The sequence below is a fragment of the Pseudogymnoascus destructans genome (genome assembly GCF_001641265.1).
Source record: "Pseudogymnoascus destructans isolate 20631-21 unplaced genomic scaffold scaffold_46, whole genome shotgun sequence".
Lineage (NCBI taxonomy): Eukaryota > Fungi > Ascomycota > Leotiomycetes > Thelebolales > Thelebolaceae > Pseudogymnoascus > Pseudogymnoascus destructans.
Genome location: NW_020167564.1, coordinates 15,634 through 36,893, shown reverse-complemented (window position 1 = coordinate 36,893; position 21,260 = coordinate 15,634). Strand labels below are relative to the sequence as shown.

Here is a 21,260-nt window from a genome sequence, read left to right as displayed (position 1 = left end):
CATGATTAGCAAGCTAGTTGTGGGTCGCACTTGATTTCTAATACATTTACCAAGCCTGGTTAGTCATGGAAAGTCATGGAAAATGAGAGAACTACACTCCTTTGGCATAAATAGGATTGCCCTTTCGTTAAGAAAGGGCAAGCAGGCAATACAGTAAATCGACTAGCACATACTTCTACGTCTTTTCCAAGCTTCCAAGCATTGATCTTGTTATTCTCTGTTTTTTGAAAAGTCAGTGAGGTGCTAACCTCTGACTTACCCCTGAGTTCTCAGACTCAACATTTATTGCAACTTGTCTAAACCACTTCACCACATCATACACCTGATTGCTGCGTTGTGGAATAGTCTAAGCTACAACCCTTTGGCTCTGTTTCCTAAGACAGTGTGTTGTCTTAGTAAATTCATCCCTTCCTTGGGTGGCTAGATTCTCATATCTGGTGCACCCACCATTACACCTTGCCTGCTTCAAGCTTCAACTATTTCTATAGCAGCACTTCGATACTACAATGGAGGACGACCAAGCTCCTACAACTACTGCTGAACAGCAGATGCAACAACTGTTTGCCTTTATACAAACTATAGCAAACAAACTTGAGAATTTGGAAAACACCTTTCAAGCCAACACTTCAGCAACACAATCTTCAACTCAGACACATCATACAGAGCTTCCCACAGCTCCTCTGGCTATTTCGAGTACCCCAGGTGCACTTCCTAAAGTGCAAACACCAGATTTATACCATGGAGACAGGAGGAAGTTGAAGGGATTCCTTATGCAACTGGACATCTACTTCACCCTCAGGCCTCATCAGTTCACCTCGGACATTCAGAAGATCTATTTCGCTGCCAGCTACCTCCGTGGATCTGCATTCAACTTCTTTGAGCCATATCTTAGAAGACTTAGTGGCAACAACCAAAATACCACTACACCTTTGATTACCTCTTATGACCAGTTTCAAGAGGAACTTACCAGGACCTTTGGAGACATCAACGAAACTGCTACAGCAGAAAGAGAGCTACAGAAGCTATGTCAAAAGACCTCTGCTGCTCAGTATACAACAGAATTTAGGAGAATCACTTCTCACTTGACTTGGAATGAAGAAGCCTTAGTCTTCACTTACTACCAAGGGCTCAAGAGCTCTATTAAGGATGAACTCAGCAAAGAAGAACGCCCTACAACACTTCAAACGCTTATAGAGAAAGCTGTCAGACTTGATGATAGGCTTTTTGAAAGAAGAAAGGAGAAGAACCAAGACTGGCATCCAACAAGAAATTTCAACAATTACACCTCTACACCAACTGCTAAGGACTCAGCACCTGAACCTATGGACTTAGACGCCTCTATAAAGAGATCTACAGCAAATCCAGCACCTCAGCCTACAAGAAGCCCTCAAAAACTGAAAAGGGGTAAACTTACCCCTCAAGAAAGAAAACACAGAATGGACAACAACCTTTGTTTATACTGTGGCAAAGGGGGACACAGAATTCAGGAGTGCTATTCAGCACGGGGGAGTGCTGATTCAAAACATATAGCAGCCTCAGACACAGTCACAACTGCTATTCCTGAAAAACTTGAAAAATCCCTAGCAGGCACAACTTCAACTGAGACTATAACTTCTCCCCTAGACAACAAAGATGTGTCGATGGTGCTTTCTCAGAGTCTCACACACCTGTTAATCCCTATTCAACTCCATTTCAAACAACAGGTGTTGTCTACAAGGGCTATGATAGACTCAGGGGCAACAGGCAACTTTATATCTCAAGACCTCATCTTGACACACCAGTTACCTACAATTCCCAAACGCACTCCAGAGTTGCTCCGAGTCATTGATGGAACTCCTATCAGTTCAGGTTCCATTACCTGCAACACCCCAGTACTCAAACTTGAGATTCCCCTAGGAAAATCAACATTTTCAGACACCATCTCTTTAGATGTTATACCAATGAAGTACCCAGTCATCCTAGGTCTTCCATGGCTTCAAAGGCATGATCCAACTATCAATTGGAAGCATTTATCGCTTGGGTTTAGCTCAAATCCTGAGCTCAATACTGAAAAAACCCTTCAAGCCTCAGTTACCCCTATTCAGGTCCAAGACTCAAACTTGTCCCAGATCAAGGATTTTGACCAAACTATGGACGATATATCATCTCTGATATGGGTTAAACCTTTCCAACCTGTCCTGGAGATAGCAGCTACTTCAGATTTGGAGAAATCATCTCAGGAGGTCATTTTGCCTTTAGCATACCAAGACTACCAACATCTTTTTGACAAGGCAAAGGCATCAATTCTGCCAAAGCACCAGCCTTATGACCATGAGATACCACTCGCAGAAGGCTCAATGCCTCCCTACGGCCCTATCTACTCTCTATCTGAATTAGAGCTGAAAACTCTCAGAGAATACCTAGATGAGAACCTTAGTTCTGGCTTTATCAGACCTTCTTCCTCACCAGCAGGAGCTCCCATTCTCTTTGTCAAGAAGAAAGATGGCTCCTTGCGTCTCTGTGTTGATTATAGGGGCCTTAATGCAGTCACTGTTAAAAACAGATATGCTTTACCCCTTATCCCTGAGCTCATAGATAGGCTCTCTTCAGCAAGGATCTTTACCAAGTTAGATCTCAGGGAAGCTTATAACCTGATACGCATCAAGGAAGGTGATGAGTGGAAGACAGCATTCAGAACACGCTATGGTCATTTTGAATACCAGGTAATGCCTTTTGGGCTTGCCAATGCACCTGCTTCTTTCCAAGCTCTCATGAATGATATTCTAAGACCTTACTTGGATATCTTTGTTGTTGTCTACTTAGACGACATTCTTATATACTCTTTAGACACTCAAGAGCATGTTCTACATGTTAGACAAGTCTTAGAGAAGCTATCTCAAGCACAACTCTTTTGCAAACTTGAGAAATGTCTTTTCCATATGTCTCAAGTTGATTTCTTAGGACATAGAATTTCAACAGAAGGCATTCAGATGGACCCTGAAAAGACAAAAGCAGTACAAACGTGGCCTATTCCTTCCAGCATTAAAGAGGTTCAGTCTTTCCTTGGGTTTGCCAACTATTACAGGAGGTTTATACCAAGATATACATCCTTGGCTTTACCCCTTACTCAATTACTTCACAAGGGCACTTTGTATCACTGGGATAAGACACAGCAAGATGCTTTCGATGCTCTTAAAGGAGAATTTAAAGAAGGGAAAATGTTACTACACTTTAACCCCTTGAAACCTGCCACTCTTGAGACAGATGCCTCAGATTTTGCCATTTCTGGAATCTTATACCAAGCTCCAAAAGACAAACAAGAAGAGCTACAGCCTGTGGCATTTTACTCAAGAAAGCTATCAGCAGCTGAACAAAACTATCCCATTACAGACAAGGAACTGCTTGCCATAGTATGTTCTCTAAAGCATTGGAGATGCTACCTTGAAGGGGCAAACTATCCTATCACTATTTACAGTGACCATTCAAATCTCTTGACCTTTACAACCACTAAACAGCTCAATCGACGACAAGCAAGGTGGTCTGAACAACTAGGAGGTTTTGACTTTGTTATAAAACATGTCTCAGGGGCCAAGAATCAAAGAGCAGATCTCCTCTCAAGAAGACATGACTACCAAGATTCTGCTAAAACTAGCAATACAAAGGCTCTGCTAGACTCAGCAAAGCTTATAGCAGCATCTTTAAGCAACCCTAGTACTACAGAGGACTTAGGGGTAAACTTATCCCCTCAAGACCAAGTTGCCCCCATTACCTCTTCTCAGGAACCAGAGACCTTTAAAGACTATACACCCTCAGCAACACTTCTTAAAGCATTCAAAGATGCTTACAACCATGATCCCTTTGCCAAAAGAACTTTGGAATACCTCCAGAAGAAAGGTTCCTCTCTTGAGAAAGTTGGACTACAGAATTTCTCAAAAAATCAGCATGGACTTCTCTTATTCAAGAACTATATCTATGTCCCAAGGGATAAACGATTACAGCTACACCTCCTACAGCAGTTCCATGATGCTCCAGCTGCAGGGCACTTTGGCTTTGCAAAAACTTATGAACTTCTAACAAGAAAGTTCTACTGGCCTAGTCTAAGGACTACTCTTCAAGACTATATATCTTCTTGCACTACTTGCAACTTGAACAAACCTACACGGCAAAAGCCCTATGGCCTCTTGCAGCCTCTACCTATACCAGAACGCCCATGGGACTCCATATCCATTGACTTTATAGTCAAGTTGCCTCCTTCTATCCCAAAAGGGGGTGCTACCCCTTATGACTCTATCCTTGTGGTGGTAGAAAGGCTCACAAAAATGGCACACTTTGAGCCTTGCAATGAGACTATCACAGCTTCTGAACTTGCGTGGCTATTTCTCAAGGTGGTCTTTAAATATCATGGAATTCCTGGACACTGGATCTCAGATAGGGGAGCAGTTTTCACTTCAAACTTTTTTAAGGAGTTCTCTAAACTCTTAAACATGGAACAACGCTTCTCTACAGCTTATCACCCTCAAACAGATGGCCAGACAGAGAGAGTCAACTCTGTACTTGAACAATATCTAAGAATTTATACAAACTATGCTCAAGACAACTGGGCAGATCTTCTCCATCTTGCAGAATTTGCTTACAACAACACAGTCTCTAACACCACAAAAGAGACACCTTTCTATGCAAACTATGGTTATCACCCTAGGTTTGAAGTGGCAGAACTGAATTGCCCTGAAAATTTCAAAAACCCTTCTGCTACTGAAAGAATCATCTACCTTAAGGGCCTCCAGGACTATCTCAAGGTTCAAATACAGCGTGCACAAGACGAGCAGGCTCAGGCCTTTAACAGGGGGGTGGTTGCACCACAATTCAAAGTTGGTGATCAAGTCTTTTTGTCTAGAAGACATATCACAACTACTAGACCTTCAGACAAACTTGATACTAAAAGACTTGGACCTTTTAAGATCACAAGGACTATTGGCAAGAATGCTTTCGAGCTTGCATTACCACCTACTTGGACTATCCATAATGTCTTCCATGCATCTCTCTTGTCTAAGGCACAAGAAAGTTCCTTAAGACCACTTCAGTCTCCTCCACCTCCTGTTCTGATCTTGGATCAACCAGAATATGAAGTAGAGTCTATCCTTGACAAAAAGACACTTAGAGGTCAGGACTACTTCCTCGTTAAGTGGAAAGGCTATCCTACAAGTGACAACACTTGGGAGCCTAAGAGAAATCTAAAAAATGCATCTAAGCTCATTCTAGAATTTCTTTCTAAGAAAGCCAACTGGCTAAAGGGCAAGCAGACAGCCAACAAACGTCCTTAAAAGGGGGATCATGTCATACTGACATTCGTTGCACTCAGTTTGCTATCAAACTCAAGAGCAAACTTAGAAATCTCCTCCTCAAACCTACAAGTCACCATACATATCTTGGCTTATCACACCAACAACAGAAGCAATACTACTCAACGATTGCTGCAAACTCTTCTACTACATCTGTTTATGCTACATACATCACGGCATATCATTTGGACACTCATTGAACAAGTTATTAAGAAAATCTCCTCCTTAAGGGGGTGGGCCAATACTACCACATGGCATATCTCTACCAACTAGAGGCCTAGGAACATGAACGATAGCTCTAGAAGCTTCTACAACCCTCTATGATTCATTACACGTCATCGCTCCTTAGTTACCCACAAGATTGGTTAAGTTATGACATAATTTATCTATAGGTACTCTGACCTTGGACCTCCTTTTCACTTCCTATAGGCTAGGAACCCAAGAGATGGTTCTATGGGATTCTCTTACGTTCACTACATGATTAGCAAGCTAGTTGTGGGTCGCACTTGATTTCTAATACATTTACCAAGCCTGGTTAGTCATGGAAAGTCATGGAAAATGAGAGAACTACACTCCTTTGGCATAAATAGGATTGCCCTTTCGTTAAGAAAGGGCAAGCAGGCAATACAGTAAATCGACTAGCACATACTTCTACGTCTTTTCCAAGCTTCCAAGCATTGATCTTGTTATTCTCTGTTTTTTGAAAAGTCAGTGAGGTGCTAACCTCTGACTTACCCCTGAGTTCTCAGACTCAACATTTGTTGCAACTTGTCTAAACCACTTCACCACATCATACACCTGATTGCTGCGTTGTGGAATAGTCTAAGCTACAACCCTTTGGCTCTGTTTCCTAAGACAGTGTGTTGTCTTAGTAAATTCATCCCTTCCTTGGGTGGCTAGATTCTCATATCTGGTGCACCCACCATTACACCCCTATAGACAGATTATGTCATACCTTAACCAATCTTGTAGGTAACTAAGGAGCGATGATGTGTAATGAATCATAGACAGTTGTAGAAGCTTTTGGAGCTATCGTTCATGTTCCTAGGCCTCTAGTTGATAGAGATATGTCATGTGTAGTATTAGCCCTTAAGGAGTGATGTCATGTAATGAATCATAGAGGGTTGTAGAGATATGCTATGTGGTCATATCAGCCCAGTAACTAAGGAGCAATGACGTGTAATGAATCATAGAGGGTTGTAGCAATTGTTGAGTAGTATTGCTCTTGTTGTTGGTGTGACAAGCCAAAATATGTATAGTGACTTGTGGGTTTGAGGAGGAGATTTCTAAGTTTGCTCTTGAGTTTGATAGCAAACTGAGTGCAACGAATGTCAGTATGACAACGCTCCTCTAGGAAATCGGACAAGAGAAGCTTCTTAGTGTCATGACACTCCTTCGATATTTGTGTCATGACCCTTCGATTCGCTTTAGTCTCTAGTACTTATTTCACTATGTCATTCACTTCACCTGCTTCGCTCACTTCGCTCACTTCGCTCACTTCACTTCACTTGCTGACCTAGATCAGCCCAAAATGACTACTGGCTTAGACTCTCTTGTTATTGGCTCACTTCACTAGGGCTCGCTTAGCTAGGGTTCTGTTAATTAGTGTCTTCGCTTATTTGGCATTAGGGATTTTTACTGTTATATAAGCACTTATTGCTCATGTCTCTTATTGATCTTTAGCTAGCAAATTATACACTACTTGGCCTTCTTGCAATTCCTCCTGCTTCGACTTACTTTGCATTCCCTTACTTCGAGTCGAACCACTTGGCCAACCTGTTAGTCTCACCACTTGACCCCTGTGGTATAAAGTATATGCACTACATTGGGAATGAGCAAGAACACTTTCGGCAGGCTCGGGAATGGGCTATCCCAAATGCCCTCAGCTCAAACATTGGCGACAGGACTTTGCACGAGCTCTATCTATGGCCATTTGCTGATGCCGTTAAAGCGGGCGTTGCAAGTGTCATGTGCAGTTACCAGATGACGAATAACTCATACTCTTGCGCCAATAGCAAGTTGATAAATGGCATTCTAAAAGATGAACTCGGATTTCAAGGATTCGTCCAGTCCGACTGGCTCGCGCAGCGAGCTGGGGTGGCGAGTACATTGGCAGGGTTGGACATGAGCATGCCAGGAGATGGTCTTGTATGGGCAAACGGCCAGTCGCTCTGGGGCCCTGAACTTACCAAGTCGGTTCTCAATGGCTCTGTGCCTGTATCTCGGTTGAATGATATGGTGACCCGTATTGTCGCAGCATGGTACCAACTCGGACAGGATGACGGATCTAAATTTGACCGAAAGGGGCCAAACTTTTCGTCGTGGACGAATGATGCCAAAGGACGTCTTCATCATGGTAGCCCAGATGACAACAGCCTTCAAATAGTCAATCAGTTTGTCAATGTTCAAGGCGAAGAGGAAAATTCCCATGCCGAAATCGCAAAGGAGGTGGCAATACAAGGGACGGTGTTGCTCAAAAACAGCGGCATCTTGCCCCTTAGCCGTGTGGGCTGGCCAGAGGATTCGACACAGGACAGGAAGTTTAGGATTGGCATATTCGGGGAAGACTCTGGGCCTGGCAATGGGCCAAATGTTTGCGAGGATCGTGCCTGTAACCAGGGAACTCTAGGATCTGGATGGGGCTCTGGGGCCGTTGAGTTTCCGTATCTCATTACGCCAGTTTCTGCGATCAAGGCGGCCGTCAATAAGGCCAAAGTCGACGTAACCGACTCATTGACCAACAAGGCCCCGCCAGGAAGCTCGTCGATGCTGAAGGACGAAGATATTTGTATCGTGTTCGTGAACGCTGACTCGGGCGAGGGCTACAAGAAATTCGATGGCATTGCGGGCGATCGAAATGACCTCAAATTACACAAGGATGGCGATAAGCTTGTCCAGCAGGTAACAAACGGCTGTGGTGGCGGGAAAGGCGATACTGTTGTCGTTGTCCACGCCGTTGGCCCTGTGTTGATGGAAAGCTGGATTGATCTTCCCGGCGTGAAAGCCGTGGTTATGGCTCATCTTCCTGGCCAAGAAAGCGGCAATGCCCTCGTGGATATCCTTTTCGGCGATGCGAACCCGAGCGGTAAACTTCCATATACAATCGGAAAGAGTCTCGACGATTATGGGAGTGGAGCCAAGGTTCTCTATTTGCCCAATGCGCCGATCTCACAGCAGAACTTCTCTGAAGGCATCTACATCGACTACAGACACTTTGACAAATATGACATCACACCGCGCTTCGAGTTTGGATTTGGGCTCTCCTACACCAAGTTTGAGTATAGCGATATTCAAGTCACTACCGTCAAGGGGAAGTCGGCACTACCTGACCTGCGGCCAAATGCCACAGCTCCGCCAACTTATTATCAAACACTTCCCGACCCCTCATCTGCGCTCTACCCTTCTGGATTCAGAAGGTTAGCAAAGTACATTTACCCCTACATCAACAACGTATCGGGTATTACTACAGGGTCATATCCATACCCAGATGGCTACAACACGACACAGCTGGCATCCCAAGCCGGTGGCGGCGAGGGTGGCAACCCATCACTTTTCGACGTCCACGCTAGCGTGTCCGTGACCCTGAAAAACACTGGTGGGGTGTCCGGCGCAGAAGTTGCGCAATTGTATTTATCATACCCTAAGTCCCCAGTTCCTAGCGACTCCATGGGTGGGATAAAACGAGGTGGCTGGTTCGACACTGATATGAGTGACTTCCCAGTTAAAGTGCTGAGAGGCTTTGAGAAGATAAACTTGGAGCCGGGAGAGGTAAAGGATGTACACTTCAAGTTAACTCGAAGAGATCTGAGTTTCTGGGATGTGAGGGAGCAAAACTGGGTTATGCCTGTTGACGGGGCTTTTACAATAAGGGTTGGGAGTAGCTCAAGGGATATCAGGCTTGAAGGAAAATTCTAATGTGTTGGTCTGGTCTTAACATGGGAAGCGGGCGTTTTGGAATCGATACCAAAATTAGAAGGGGTGTATGGGAGATGCTCCTCGAAAATATTGGTAGAATGGGGAATTTTAGTATGTAAATCAATGACAAATATCGTGTTTTCTACGTCCCTTGCTCTAGGTCAAATGAAGCCATCTTGGAAGCCATATGAATTCTTCATCTGTATGCGCTCCGTACTACAATAACATTCGGATCCCACTCACTGACTCCCCCTTTTAAAAGCCGACCTGGTGTAGCCACCATCTATTTATAATTCAGGCTCATGGCCCCTACCCTTCCATTCTCACTAATCCCGGGCGCAAAAGAAGATAGCAACGTCCACTTGTCAAATATAATACTACGGGCAGCTAGCGGGGTCGGCTGCTTCGGGCTGGTTTTCAACGACGTCTGTGCTCGGAGGCTTCCCGGCCCACTTCACTACTGCAGGCCAGAGTCTGGTTCCTGTGGTGTTGGCGACAGTGATGATCTTATCGTCGCTGCAATTATATCAGAAAACAAATTAGGGATGGAGATATAGATAATGAAATACCTCTTGGCTGAATCACTGCTGACAGACCTCATCTCGGCCATTGTCACGGATCGAAGAAGCAGTGGTACTGCAGGAACGATTCTAGTTTTTTGATAAATAATAGCTGCCATAGAATTTCTCCTCGCTGTCACCAAGCATCCATCCGGCGCGGGGTTCAACGGCACCACGGTTGAATGGCCATGACCATGGCAACTGGGCTTCCCTTCTCCAAGACTCGGCCAGTGTGTGGGGTCGGCAAGTATATTGACCTCTGTAGCTGGAAGGACACGCTCGGAGTGTGTGTTCTCTTTGAGGTCAATGCTGGATTTGTTTCTTTTAAAAAACTTGACCTTCACATGATTTCTAGCCTCTGACTGAGGGCCCTCACCAGGGTTGTAAGTAATCTCATTCGTAGTTAGTTCGTAGCCTTCATATTTCTTCACTCTGGCCTCGATACCAAAAGATGAGGTATTACTGTCCGTCTTGCCATGCTTTTTCTTTGAGGATCTGGGCGACCCCTCGTCCGTGGTTAACTTTCTAGGAGAACCATGGTTTACCTTCGTCGGCCTTTTCAAAGGTGCTCTGCCTCCAAACTCGCCGACTCCTGCCAGGCTTTTATTTGAAGTAGGCTGCGTGGAGGATTCTTCGTCTCTTGTCTTAGAATCCAGTTTCAGGGGGTTAGAAGAGCCAGCGTCGTCGTTGTTTGCATCAGATACGCCCTCAGCTTTTAATGCCTCGGCACTCATCGCCTCACCTGTCATCTTGCGTGTTGAGTGGCCAGTGCCAGCAGTGGGCATTACATTAAAATCGATGTTCTTAAGCTTTTTCTTTTTCTTTTTTCCAAGCCTATCCGATTCTCCCATGGTCGAGCTGGGATCACGACGCTCGGGGGAAACTGAAATAACGCCGCTGGTAATAGAACTTTCCTTGTTGCCAAACGAGCTCTCGAAATTTTTCATGGTGTGGTAGGTCTCCGCTGGCGATTCATCAAATATGCTTTCCTTGTGAGTAAAGGATGAACTATAGCTGCTGAATGAGGTCCCATATTTTTCTTCCTCGGGTACAGAGAGGTCCTCAGAAACAAATGACCCCTTCTTGGTTGGAATGTCTGGGATGCTGTCGCTTCTGTCGTATGCAGTCAGTATCTGCCAAATTGTAGGTATGGGCATTACTTACCGTAATTTGCCTGTGTCAACAGACTTCGTCGTCTTGGTTGACTGGCCTGAACTTGTCGGTCGGTGGCCCTTCCCACCTCTGGGCGTAGTGCCACTTTCAATATATGTCTTCTTAATCGCAAGATTCTGTATGGACGGCGTATTGTGTCGTTTTGAAGGTGTACTGGATTCTTTTCTCGGCATTTGAGCTCCATTGTTTGAAACACTGGCATTCTGATCTCTTTCAGTGGTTTTATAAGTTCGCCTGTGCTCACCAGCTTCGGATGGATTCCAGTATGATCGTTCATGTAGCGCTGGTTGCCTCTAAACGAGTCTCCTTGGTAGCGATTTGGCCCATTCCGATTATCAAACTCGGCCTTTCTCCGATAGGGTGCAACTATCAATACTCTGCCATCATAAAAGAATCCATTGAAGCGTCGGATTGCCTCTGTAGCGCTCGTATGGGCTTTGAAGCTAAGACCAAGGGTTAGAGGCAACGAAAACATGGCGAGGGTTCAATAACTTACGTCATAAATGCAAAGCCCTTGATGGGTCTATATCCCCCGATCTCTCCGCAACACTCCATCATTGTTGGAACAAGGTCTGAAGTGAACTCACCGTCTGTAAATCCCCTGATATAGATCGAATGGCCTTCTTCGATTACGGTGTTCATGAGGTTCGTGGAGTTTTGAATATAATAATTTTTCCCCGCAGGATTCTGTGGATCTAGAATCGCAGTTTTGACTTCAACGAGTGCTTCAGCCTCGTACTTTGTAAAGGTTTTGTTCCGGGACACATTTGAATAGGCCCTGTTCCGGTTAACTCCAGGCTTGGAACCAGATATTACTCGATTCTGGTCGTCATCGTTGGCCAATGCTCGGTCTTTGAAGTCGCGAGGTGGCGTAAAGGCTGTTAGAATCGGCCCGGCCAGAGCCACAGGTCCACTCCGAGAGATTCTATGCGGATTATACGTGTAAATCGGTTCGATTTTCGTCTGCGAACATTGAGGGTAGCGGACCTTAACAAATAGTTAGTATATATGGGAGCGCAGGGATATCCGTTCTCCTCACCATGCCGCAATTCTTTACGAACGAGACTTCACGCCGGTGCTGATATTCTCCAGTAGACTCTCTAGCAGAAGCAATCCCAAGCCCTATTGCGTCTGAATTTGGAGATTCCTGCCATGGAATCTGGTGTTGGGCCTTTCGGCCGGATCGAGTTGGAACTGCCGGGAATTTTGTTATTTTTCGCTCAAATGGTGGCAAATAGCATAGTGCGGCGATGATTTGTTGATCTGAACTAACCTGGGGGAGCAAAATTATTTCTATCAATTTCCACGGACCGGGCGAGGCCTTCTCTGATAAGATGGAGTTGTGGTTGCAGAGCATAGCACCGTTGAGCAAGAAAATTGCATACATCAACAATGTCGGTGGGAGCCAAGTTGTCGAAGTCGAAGTACTGATAATCTTCGGGTTCAAATGCCGCTATGACAGGCGTGTTGGGGGGCACTCTGGCAAGCTTTGCGAGATTGACTACAGACCATTCGTTGACAAATGACTCTATCTGTCGTCTTTCTCGATATTGGTGCCTGCGAGACGGTGGATGACGTGGAAGCAGAAGCCGGCTCCCTCCATCCAGATATCCAAGGGATCAAAATAAGTGTATAGATCGTCCCAGGCAATCGGCAAAGATTGGATAGTATGAACGAAATCTGGATATTTATCTCGATAGAAATTAGCTCTTTCGTAAATATCGTTTGGATCATTGGTTCGGACCGCATATTGTGGTGCCGGTTTCGGTACAAGTCGAATAGCGCGTGATCTGAGGTTGGTCGAGAAGAAAGCAGGAGCATTTGGCGGGAAATTGGTAAACAGCTCAGGAGGCACATATCCTGGGACGACAGGCAGCTCAATGAAGCCATTGGGCGGCATTGACGGTGCCATGGGTGGCATCTGTGGGACGAAATCCGAAAGAGTAGTAAGAGCCTACAAGATTAGAAATGAAGCTTAGACTGGTGACCAGGGATGACATACACTCATCATGTAGGTCAGATCGGAAGGCACGAGTTGCAGATATTGAAGCTGAAGCTGAGTTTATCTGCATTGGGTGTTGAGAACATGGTTTATAATTGGAGTGGATAAACAGCACTAACCTGGAGCCTTCTTATAGATGGCACAGAACTGTCAAGCCAATTTAAGCGGATTTCCGTGTTGAATTGCAATAGTTACGACGTTGTGTCGACCTTGTTTGAGAGAGAAGTTGAGAGAGAAGTTGAGAGAGAAGTTGAGAGAGAAGTTGAGAGAGAAGTTGAGAGAAAGTTGAGAGAGAAGTTGAGAGAGAAGTTGAAAGAGAAAGTTAAGAAAGAAAGAGTAGAGAGGGAAGACGCGTCCACGTCAAGCATCAAGCGTTGAGTGCCAAGTATCCAGCAGGAAGGTGCCACCCAGTTGTGCAATTCTAAAAGTAAACACTCAGGCAGGAGGGAGGCAGGAGAGAAGGAAGGAGCAGAAGCCAACAAAGAGAACAAAAAAACACATAATTCACTTCCACTTCTTGACGAGATGGGAAGGCGCGACAGCGCCACGGTAGTGGATTTGACGAGAACGAGATAACCAGCATCTTCTTGCTTCTGACAATAGCAGGCTCATTAATCCTCCTCGACTCAAGCTGCAAGTGCTTGGATTATATTTCACTTTTCTCTCCAAACGGCAGCCCGTATGAAGCCACACACCTCAGTCAGTACCCGATCCCATATAACCAACGCTGCAAACAGACTATAATAATGAGACTGCTGGAAATATGACGGAGGCTGTTATTGATCACGAAACGTACTGTAAACCCCGCTCCCTCCCTGCTGCTACCACAGGTCCCCACCAAGAATTGAAAGAAGCATGTTGACTCAGCACATTCAAAACCACCCTGGGTTCGCTATTTACTTGGTTTGCTCGTGAGCCTGGAAAGTGTGGAGTGAAATTCACCAATCTATATAACAACACTTCTCGCCACCTTCACTTGAGGTATCGAGAGACACCGCCGGTGTGGGAACGCTAAACTCAAAACTTTAGCAGCGATTCCAACAATTTCCGAATCTTCGATTCATTTGCACCTGCCACCACTTTTCCGTTGTTACAGTCGACCGTCTACCTTCTGTCAGCCTGCGCCACGCCACGCTGTTCCAACCGCTGGGAGCTTACCAATGGCCGTTGGAAGCTGCCGTTATCCTTCTTCCTCTGTAGCTGTCTCTCCTGCGGCCGCTGAAGCTTGCTTCAAGAGACTGTGGACTCTCATCGAAGCTGGGGCTGTTGGGCTGTGGAACAGCGTAATCACGTCGAGGCCTTTGCGCTGGTTGGCTGTTAGCTCCATACTCAACCCCAAGATGGCCGCATACGTACAAATCTAAACATCTTGAAGTATCTAATGGCAATTGATTGTTTTAATTGTTCTAATGTTTCTCACAGTCGTGGGTTGTAAATAAATGGTATTATGTAGTCAAACACAGTCAGTCAACCTTGATGTCGACGTTGTGGAGCTATGACATAGGCGGCTCGGTACGGAATAACTCCTTCCCTGCAGGGCGACGAATCGCGTTGCTCCAGGGATCAGCATAAATCGCGAAGTTCAACAATAAATCGCTGCGACAGCGACCTCAGCAACAGATCCGATTTTGTCCCCTCACAACTGCTTCACATCGCAGCCATCTAGGTGCTTCTTTGTTTATACGTCCTTCCCATAATATAAACAGCCGCAATGCCTCCTCTCATTCTCCACAATGTTCCGGACGACGAGTTATATGTAGGAGAAGACGGGATCCAGCGCCCATATGCGATGGTCTTCCCTGGGTATGTCCTCCTCGATTTCCATCTCATCCTCGGTATCGCCACGACAAGGCCGATGACCCTGCTGAACCTTTTGCTGACCTCAACTCCCACAGCTCGGAAACCCAACACAACACCCGCGCACGCAAGCCCATCCCCGAAAGCGGCTCCTTTGGACGATCGGTCAGGCGTTCGCGCTCAAAGACAGGAACGCCAGCAAGGAAAGAAGACCCGAATATTCTTGTTGCAGATGCGATCTTCTCCTCATACGTGGCCGAACTCACCAGAAAACCGACGCCCTCAGGCACTTCGGCCACAGATAAATCTCGCCGGCCCTCAGGTTCGCAGCCAAGCCTCACACAACCTGTGTTGCAACATGATCGCAACAATGACACGGATCATGAGCCGAACCTCGTACACCACCCCGTCCACCGCATCCCAACCGAAGTCATCCTCCGTGGATTTCCCAGCGCACAACAATATGCAGCCATTTCCCACTACGAGACTCTTGCGGGCACGATTCTCGAAGACTACCCACGGGACCCAGCTCTGTCTCAGCTAAAGTTTAAGGCCGGTCGCGGAGATCCCACCGCACTGAGAGCCAGAACCCTGACGCCAGAAGAGAGGGCGAAAGCTTTAAGCTTTGCCGGTGGCGAAAACTGGATCAAGATCACATTCGAAAGCGAAGAAGCAGCGGAGGTGGCGATTGAAGAAAGCCCACAAACGGTTATGGGATTCAGTGTTTACGCAGAGTTGTGGAGAGGCGGACCACCAACAGAGCTCGACGCAGTACCAGCGCCGGGGTATGGAGGGAAGGAAAGGCATACACTCGGGGCCGCGGCTGGCAGGAAAGACTGGTCTGCGGCGGGGAGGGACAGGCCATTTGGAAGCTTGCCGAGGAATTCGACGGTGTCAAGTGCAGTCAGGTGGGCTAGTATTCCTAGCCCCCCAAGTCCAGATACGAGTGAGGTTACTTTGGATACCGCGACGATTAGCGAGACACAATCAACTTCAACCCTCACGGGTGGACCTCAACCACCTGCCAGGAGTAAGGATGACGATGTGTTCTGCCGACGCATTCCTACAGCGAAGAAAATGCGGCTCCTGCCCGCATCAGATGCCTTGCTTCCACAACAAAGCTATTCGCAGAAACTACTTTCCAGCATACCCGTCATCAGCTGGATTACTGGAGATATCATTGGGAGCGAGGTGCCCAGGAAGGATGACGGGGAATTCGACTGGGTGCTTGCCAGCTTCTACTGGAGGCTGATGTGGTGGCTCGATTTCTGGCTCGGTCTTTTCGGCGGTGATATTGCAGGTAGCAATAAGGATGACTAGCCTCGAATGATAAAATGCGATGATGTGGATGGAGTCGGGAAGTTTTTCAGCGGGAGTATATTATACGGTCATGCCACGGTATGTAATATTAGAAGGGGGTATTGTAGGCTATTATACAAGGAAGAATGTTCAATGGTAGTGATTCCTTGGTTCGGTTTGAGGAATATATGTTCGTGGTATACATTTAATTGATTCATACAAAATAAATCAGTGTTCGGCAGATACTACCCAGGTAGTATCTAGGTCCTCACCAGGTAAGGTAGTATCTGGGCGACCTTGCCTAGGTAAGGTAGGTATTTACAGATACTTTAACAGGAATTTGAGCCATAATTAAGAAAAATGAAGCTTTGATAATTACTGTAGACAATGAAATGTGGCTATAGAAGTGACAAAATATAATACTGCAAATAAGCCTTATTTCTCAGCCTCATCATCTGCATCATCCCCTCGCTGTTAGCATCTGGCAACTGACCCCAATTCCGTAAGCAGAGTAGATATCTAATTGTTAAGGTGATAACTTGTTTCGTTTCTTTGTGATAATATCACCGCCATTGCTAAATACCCGCTCTGATGGGGCAGATGTTACTGGAATTGCTAGATGTGTCATACTGACATTCGTTGCACTCAGTTTGCTATCAAACTCAAGAGCAAACTTAGAAATCTCCTCCTCAAACCTATAAGTCACTATACATATTTTGGCTTATCACACCAACAACAAGAGCAATACTATTCAACGATTGCCACAACCCTCTATGATTCATTACACGTCATCACTCCTTAGTTACTGGGTGTTACGGCTAAGTGCTATGGCTAACGCTTACAGCTGCAACCTCACGTGATGGATAACATTGGATATTATGGATATTATGTTATCCATGTTATCCACAGAGATCCACGGAATGTCATGTGATGGATAACATTGGATATCATGGATATTATGTTATCCATGTTATCCACGGATATCCCTTTGGCACGATGCCACTATATAAGTAGATAGTATCTCCTTAGATAGGAGCTTGTGCTCAACTCAATATAGTATTCTTTACAATACTATAACGTGTTACTTGGAAAGCCTTTGTGTTTAATCCCCTGCCTCCTCTGTTAAGTCAACCTTACGCAAGAAACCTCTGTGTCATCTATCGTTTAGAAGTCAGCGTTACACTGGGCTAATACTACCACATGACATATCTCTACCAACTAGAGGCCTAGGAACATGAACGATAGCTACAAAAGCTTCTACAACCCTCTATAATTCATTACACGTCATCGCTCCTTAGTTACCCACAAGATTGGTTAAGTTATGACATAATTTGTCTATAGGGGTACTCTGACCTTGGACCTCCTTTCACTTCCTATGTAAGTATGCCTCCTTACCTAGATACTCGAAGGACCCGCCTCAGGGCTGTCACGGTCACCACGGGCATGAAAACTGACTCGGTGCTTTTTCGTACCAGTTAAGGAGCACATAGCGGGTTACACTATAGTGGGGAATGGTAAGGGTGTGGGTTTGGGGTCGATGCGGACCTGTTGCGGTGAAGGTTTAGGGCTAGGGTTGGATTTGTTACAATTATAGCTTACAGCTTGTTACGGTTGTTACGGTTGTTACGGTTGTTACGGTTGTTACGGTTGTTACGGTTGTTACGGTTGTTACGGTTGTTACGGTTGTTACGGTTGTTACGGGTGCAGCCTTAGCCACCAAGGCTACAACCGCTAAGCAGACAACTGTATATTACGAGGAATAGCCTCACCTTCCATTCTTCTTCTTCTTCTTCTCTCTTTAGATTCAATCTAGCTTAATATTCTCCGGACTGGCTTCTTGACCCCTATGACCATCGTAACAGGATTAACCGACTCGGACCCGTTTCAGGTATTTAAGGAAACAGACTCAACGGGGTCCCCCCTTCATCTTTTTTGTATCCTTTATAGTAGACCTATAGGACCGACTCGCACTCTCATATGCTATTACTGTGAGCTGGGTGCCCTGTGTCCTTACATCCTATAGGCTACGAACCTAAGAGATGGTTCTATGGGATTCTCTTACGTCGACTACAGTTACCAAGCCTGGTTAGTCATGGAAAGTCTTGGAAAATGAGAGAACTACACTCCTTTAGCATAAATAGGATTGCCCTTTCCTTAAGAAAGGGCAAGCAGACAATACAGTAAATCGACTATCACATACTTCTACGTCTTTTCCAAGCTTCCAAGCATTGATCTTGTTACTCCTTGTTTCTGAAAAGTCAGTGAGGTGCTAATCTCTGACTTATCCCTGAGTTCTCAGACTCAACATTTGTTACAACTTGTCTAAACCACTCCACTACATCATACACCTGATTGCTGCATTCAGTGTGTTAAATAGTATGAACCCGTATTCTGCCAAGGAATGCACATGCCAGCATAAAGCATGTGCATTCCTTGGCAGAATACGGGTTCATACTATTTAACACACTGAATGCAGCAATCAGGTGTATGATGTAGTGGAGTGGTTTAGACAAGTTGTAACAAATGTTGAGTCTGAGAACTCAGGGATAAGTCAGAGATTAGCACCTCACTGACTTTTCAGAAACAAGGAGTAACAAGATCAATGCTTGGAAGCTTGGAAAAGACGTAGAAGTATGTGATAGTCGATTTACTGTATTGTCTGCTTGCCCTTTCTTAAGGAAAGGGCAATCCTATTTATGCTAAAGGAGTGTAGTTCTCTCATTTTCCAAGACTTTCCATGACTAACCAGGCTTGGTAACTGTAGTCGACGTAAGAGAATCCCATAGAACCATCTCTTAGGTTCGTAGCCTATAGGAAGTGAAAGGAGGGCCAAGGTCAGAGTACCCCTATAGACAGATTATGTCATAACTTCTTAACCAATCTTGTAGGTAACTAAGGAGCGATGATGTGTAATGAAGCATAGACAGTTGTAGAAGCTTTTGGAGCTATCGTTCATGTTCCTAGGCCTCTAGTTGATAGAGATATGTCATGTGTAGTATTAGCCCTTAAGGAGTGATGTCATGTAATGAATCATAGAGGGTTGTAGAGATATGCTATGTGGTAATATCGGCCTAGTAACTAAGGAGCGATGACGTGTAATGAATCATAGATGGTTGTAGCAATTGTTGAGTAGTATTGCTCTTGTTGTTGGTGTGATAAGCCAAAATATGTATAGTGACTTGTAGGTTTGAGGAGGAGATTTCCAAGTTTGCTCTTGAGTTTGATAGCAAACTGAGTGCAACGAATGTCAGTATGACATGGCTCTCATGACCATCAAGGACTAACAAGCGATAACCACCAACACTCCGGGCTTTGTGTGCTTCTCAAAATGCTGAATCCAATCCATACCTCTCTCGTTTGTAGTCCAGCCATTTGCAGTAACAGCGATTACCCAATCTGCTGGAAATCCGCTATTCTCATACCAAGATGCAAGGTGGTTTTTACCTGCCACAATGACAAATGGCGGCACTGCCCAACCTTGAGAACTAACGCCTTGGATTACTGTAACCCATTCCCGATTGCCAGGCTGCACCTTTTTTGCCTTTGCCTGCCCATCTGAGCTCGTTACTACCGTTGTGCTTGAGATGACGCCCATCATAAACCCAGTCTCATCAAAGTTGTAGATATCTGCATTGTTGATGCCATACTTTAGAATTGTGTTCCATACAAGCTCAAACCAGCCATGAATGACTTCTGGATCTTCGCACTTAGCCCTCTGGTAGTCGTATTTTTGCTGGAAGCGTGTCCGGAGCTCTACATGGCGCTTAACAAAGTTTGAAGCCCAACGTGACCCGATGCGTGGCGCGTCGCATGTTGCAGGTAGTCGATTTGCCATATCTTCAACAATAGACAACTGAGGAGGGAACCCTTTAGCAGCTAAGTCAAGTATATACTGAACAAGAACTGATTCTTCTAGGTTACTTAATTTCCATAAGTTGGCTTGGATATCGCGTCGTGAAGGTACGCCTTATAAACGGTGACGTAGCTTGCGGTGGTCTACGGAATAGATCCTAGCTGCAACTCGAAGGCGCAAATTTGGGTCGCTTTGCATAGCTTGGATAGCTAGCACTAATTTGCTTTCATCATTTTTATGGCGCATGTTTTGTTGTGGAGGAATTTAACATTTAGTTGGGGGGGTTGGTCACCGCATGATTTTGGCACTTTCGCTTGTTTGGCACTTTCGTTATACATGCAAGTTATAGAATAATCATTCCATTTCTGTTGGAACTGCATTCCTGGTAGTACGCTGCACATGCGTAGCCTGTATACCAACTGTGTATATATAGGGGCGAAGCCAAGGCTAGGGCTCTTAATAGACTCTCTAATGGGTTTAGAGAGCTGGCTTGCCATCTGTATAGCAGGCTATGCTGTGTAAGGACACAGGGCACCCAGCTCACAGTAATAGTATATGAGAGTGCGAGTCGGAGGCCAAGTCGTCAAACTCCAATTATGTGTTCAACAATTTCTTATGATTTGTAGATGACGTGACTTCCAATCACATAACTTCTACTCGTCTAACTCACGAGTTGAGAACGCAGAACTCAAACTCATCGAGTTTGAGTTACTCACCAACTCATGAGTAGGATGAGTTTAATGAGTTTTATTGCTAACCCTGACAGGTATTCCGGTATCTGTGCCGAACACTGAAATAAATATAACTAACTTACAAGTTAACTTAACTTAACTAACGTTAATAAATATAATTACATCAACAAATATTATTTCTCACCGCCATCAACAAAAGCCAATTACCCGCAAAGCCAGGCATAAAGATATGCCTCGATGGATATTTATATAAAACCTACGATATCTTTTAGAGTGATATTCTGATGTATTCTCATTCGTTGGTGTACCTGCCCCAGAAATGACGCCACAAATTTCGAGCCTTCAACCGCCGAGGAGCCGACAGCACAGTGAGCTCAACCATTTAATTTTACCAGATTGTAATATACTAATATATAGAGGCAGCATTATAATTGTCTCTAGCAGTAAATAAAATAATAATATATATCCAAGTGAATCAAAGTCGCTCATTCATCACTGCGGCTCCCCACATAGTACTCCGTCGAAGCGTAGATTCGTTTCGCTTAGTGTGAAGTCTTGGCGCCCACAAAGCCAATGCGCCATCTCCCTTGTCAACGACACGACGACGACGGTCAAATTATTGAATTACTGTGGAAACAGCGACTTGTACGT

General features: G+C 45.2%; 4 protein-coding genes across 4 annotated transcripts; 2 read left to right on the top strand and 2 right to left on the bottom strand.

The window, feature by feature from the left end:
- Positions 1 to 7,008: 7,008 nt before the first annotated feature.
- On the top strand, positions 7,009 to 9,361 carry VC83_09392 (uncharacterized protein). The gene has a single exon (XM_024472831.1). The coding sequence runs from the start codon at positions 7,134 to 7,136 to the stop codon at positions 9,231 to 9,233; it is 2,100 nt and encodes a 699-aa protein (XP_024319621.1). The 5' UTR covers positions 7,009 to 7,133; the 3' UTR covers positions 9,234 to 9,361.
- A 249-nt stretch (positions 9,362 to 9,610) lies between these two features.
- VC83_09391 (uncharacterized protein) lies at positions 9,611 to 12,323 on the bottom strand (the record flags this gene model as incomplete). The annotated part of the gene is made up of 6 exons (XM_024472830.1): positions 9,611 to 9,749; positions 9,803 to 10,906; positions 10,958 to 11,082; positions 11,211 to 11,409; positions 11,463 to 11,953; positions 12,006 to 12,323. 6 exons carry the CDS (start codon positions 12,321 to 12,323, stop codon positions 9,611 to 9,613), a joined length of 2,376 nt encoding a protein of 791 aa, XP_024319624.1.
- A 171-nt stretch (positions 12,324 to 12,494) lies between these two features.
- Positions 12,495 to 12,977, bottom strand: VC83_09390 (uncharacterized protein; the record flags this gene model as incomplete). Its single annotated transcript, XM_024472829.1, has 2 exons — positions 12,495 to 12,920; positions 12,969 to 12,977. The coding sequence occupies 2 exons, from the start codon at positions 12,975 to 12,977 to the stop codon at positions 12,495 to 12,497; spliced, it is 435 nt and encodes a 144-aa protein (XP_024319623.1).
- Positions 12,978 to 14,450: 1,473 nt separating this feature from the next.
- Positions 14,451 to 16,306, top strand: VC83_09389 (uncharacterized protein). The gene is made up of 2 exons (XM_024472828.1): positions 14,451 to 14,771; positions 14,864 to 16,306. The coding sequence occupies exons 1-2, from the start codon at positions 14,680 to 14,682 to the stop codon at positions 16,083 to 16,085; spliced, it is 1,314 nt and encodes a 437-aa protein (XP_024319619.1). The 5' UTR covers positions 14,451 to 14,679; the 3' UTR covers positions 16,086 to 16,306.
- The last annotated feature ends 4,954 nt before the right edge of the window (positions 16,307 to 21,260 follow it).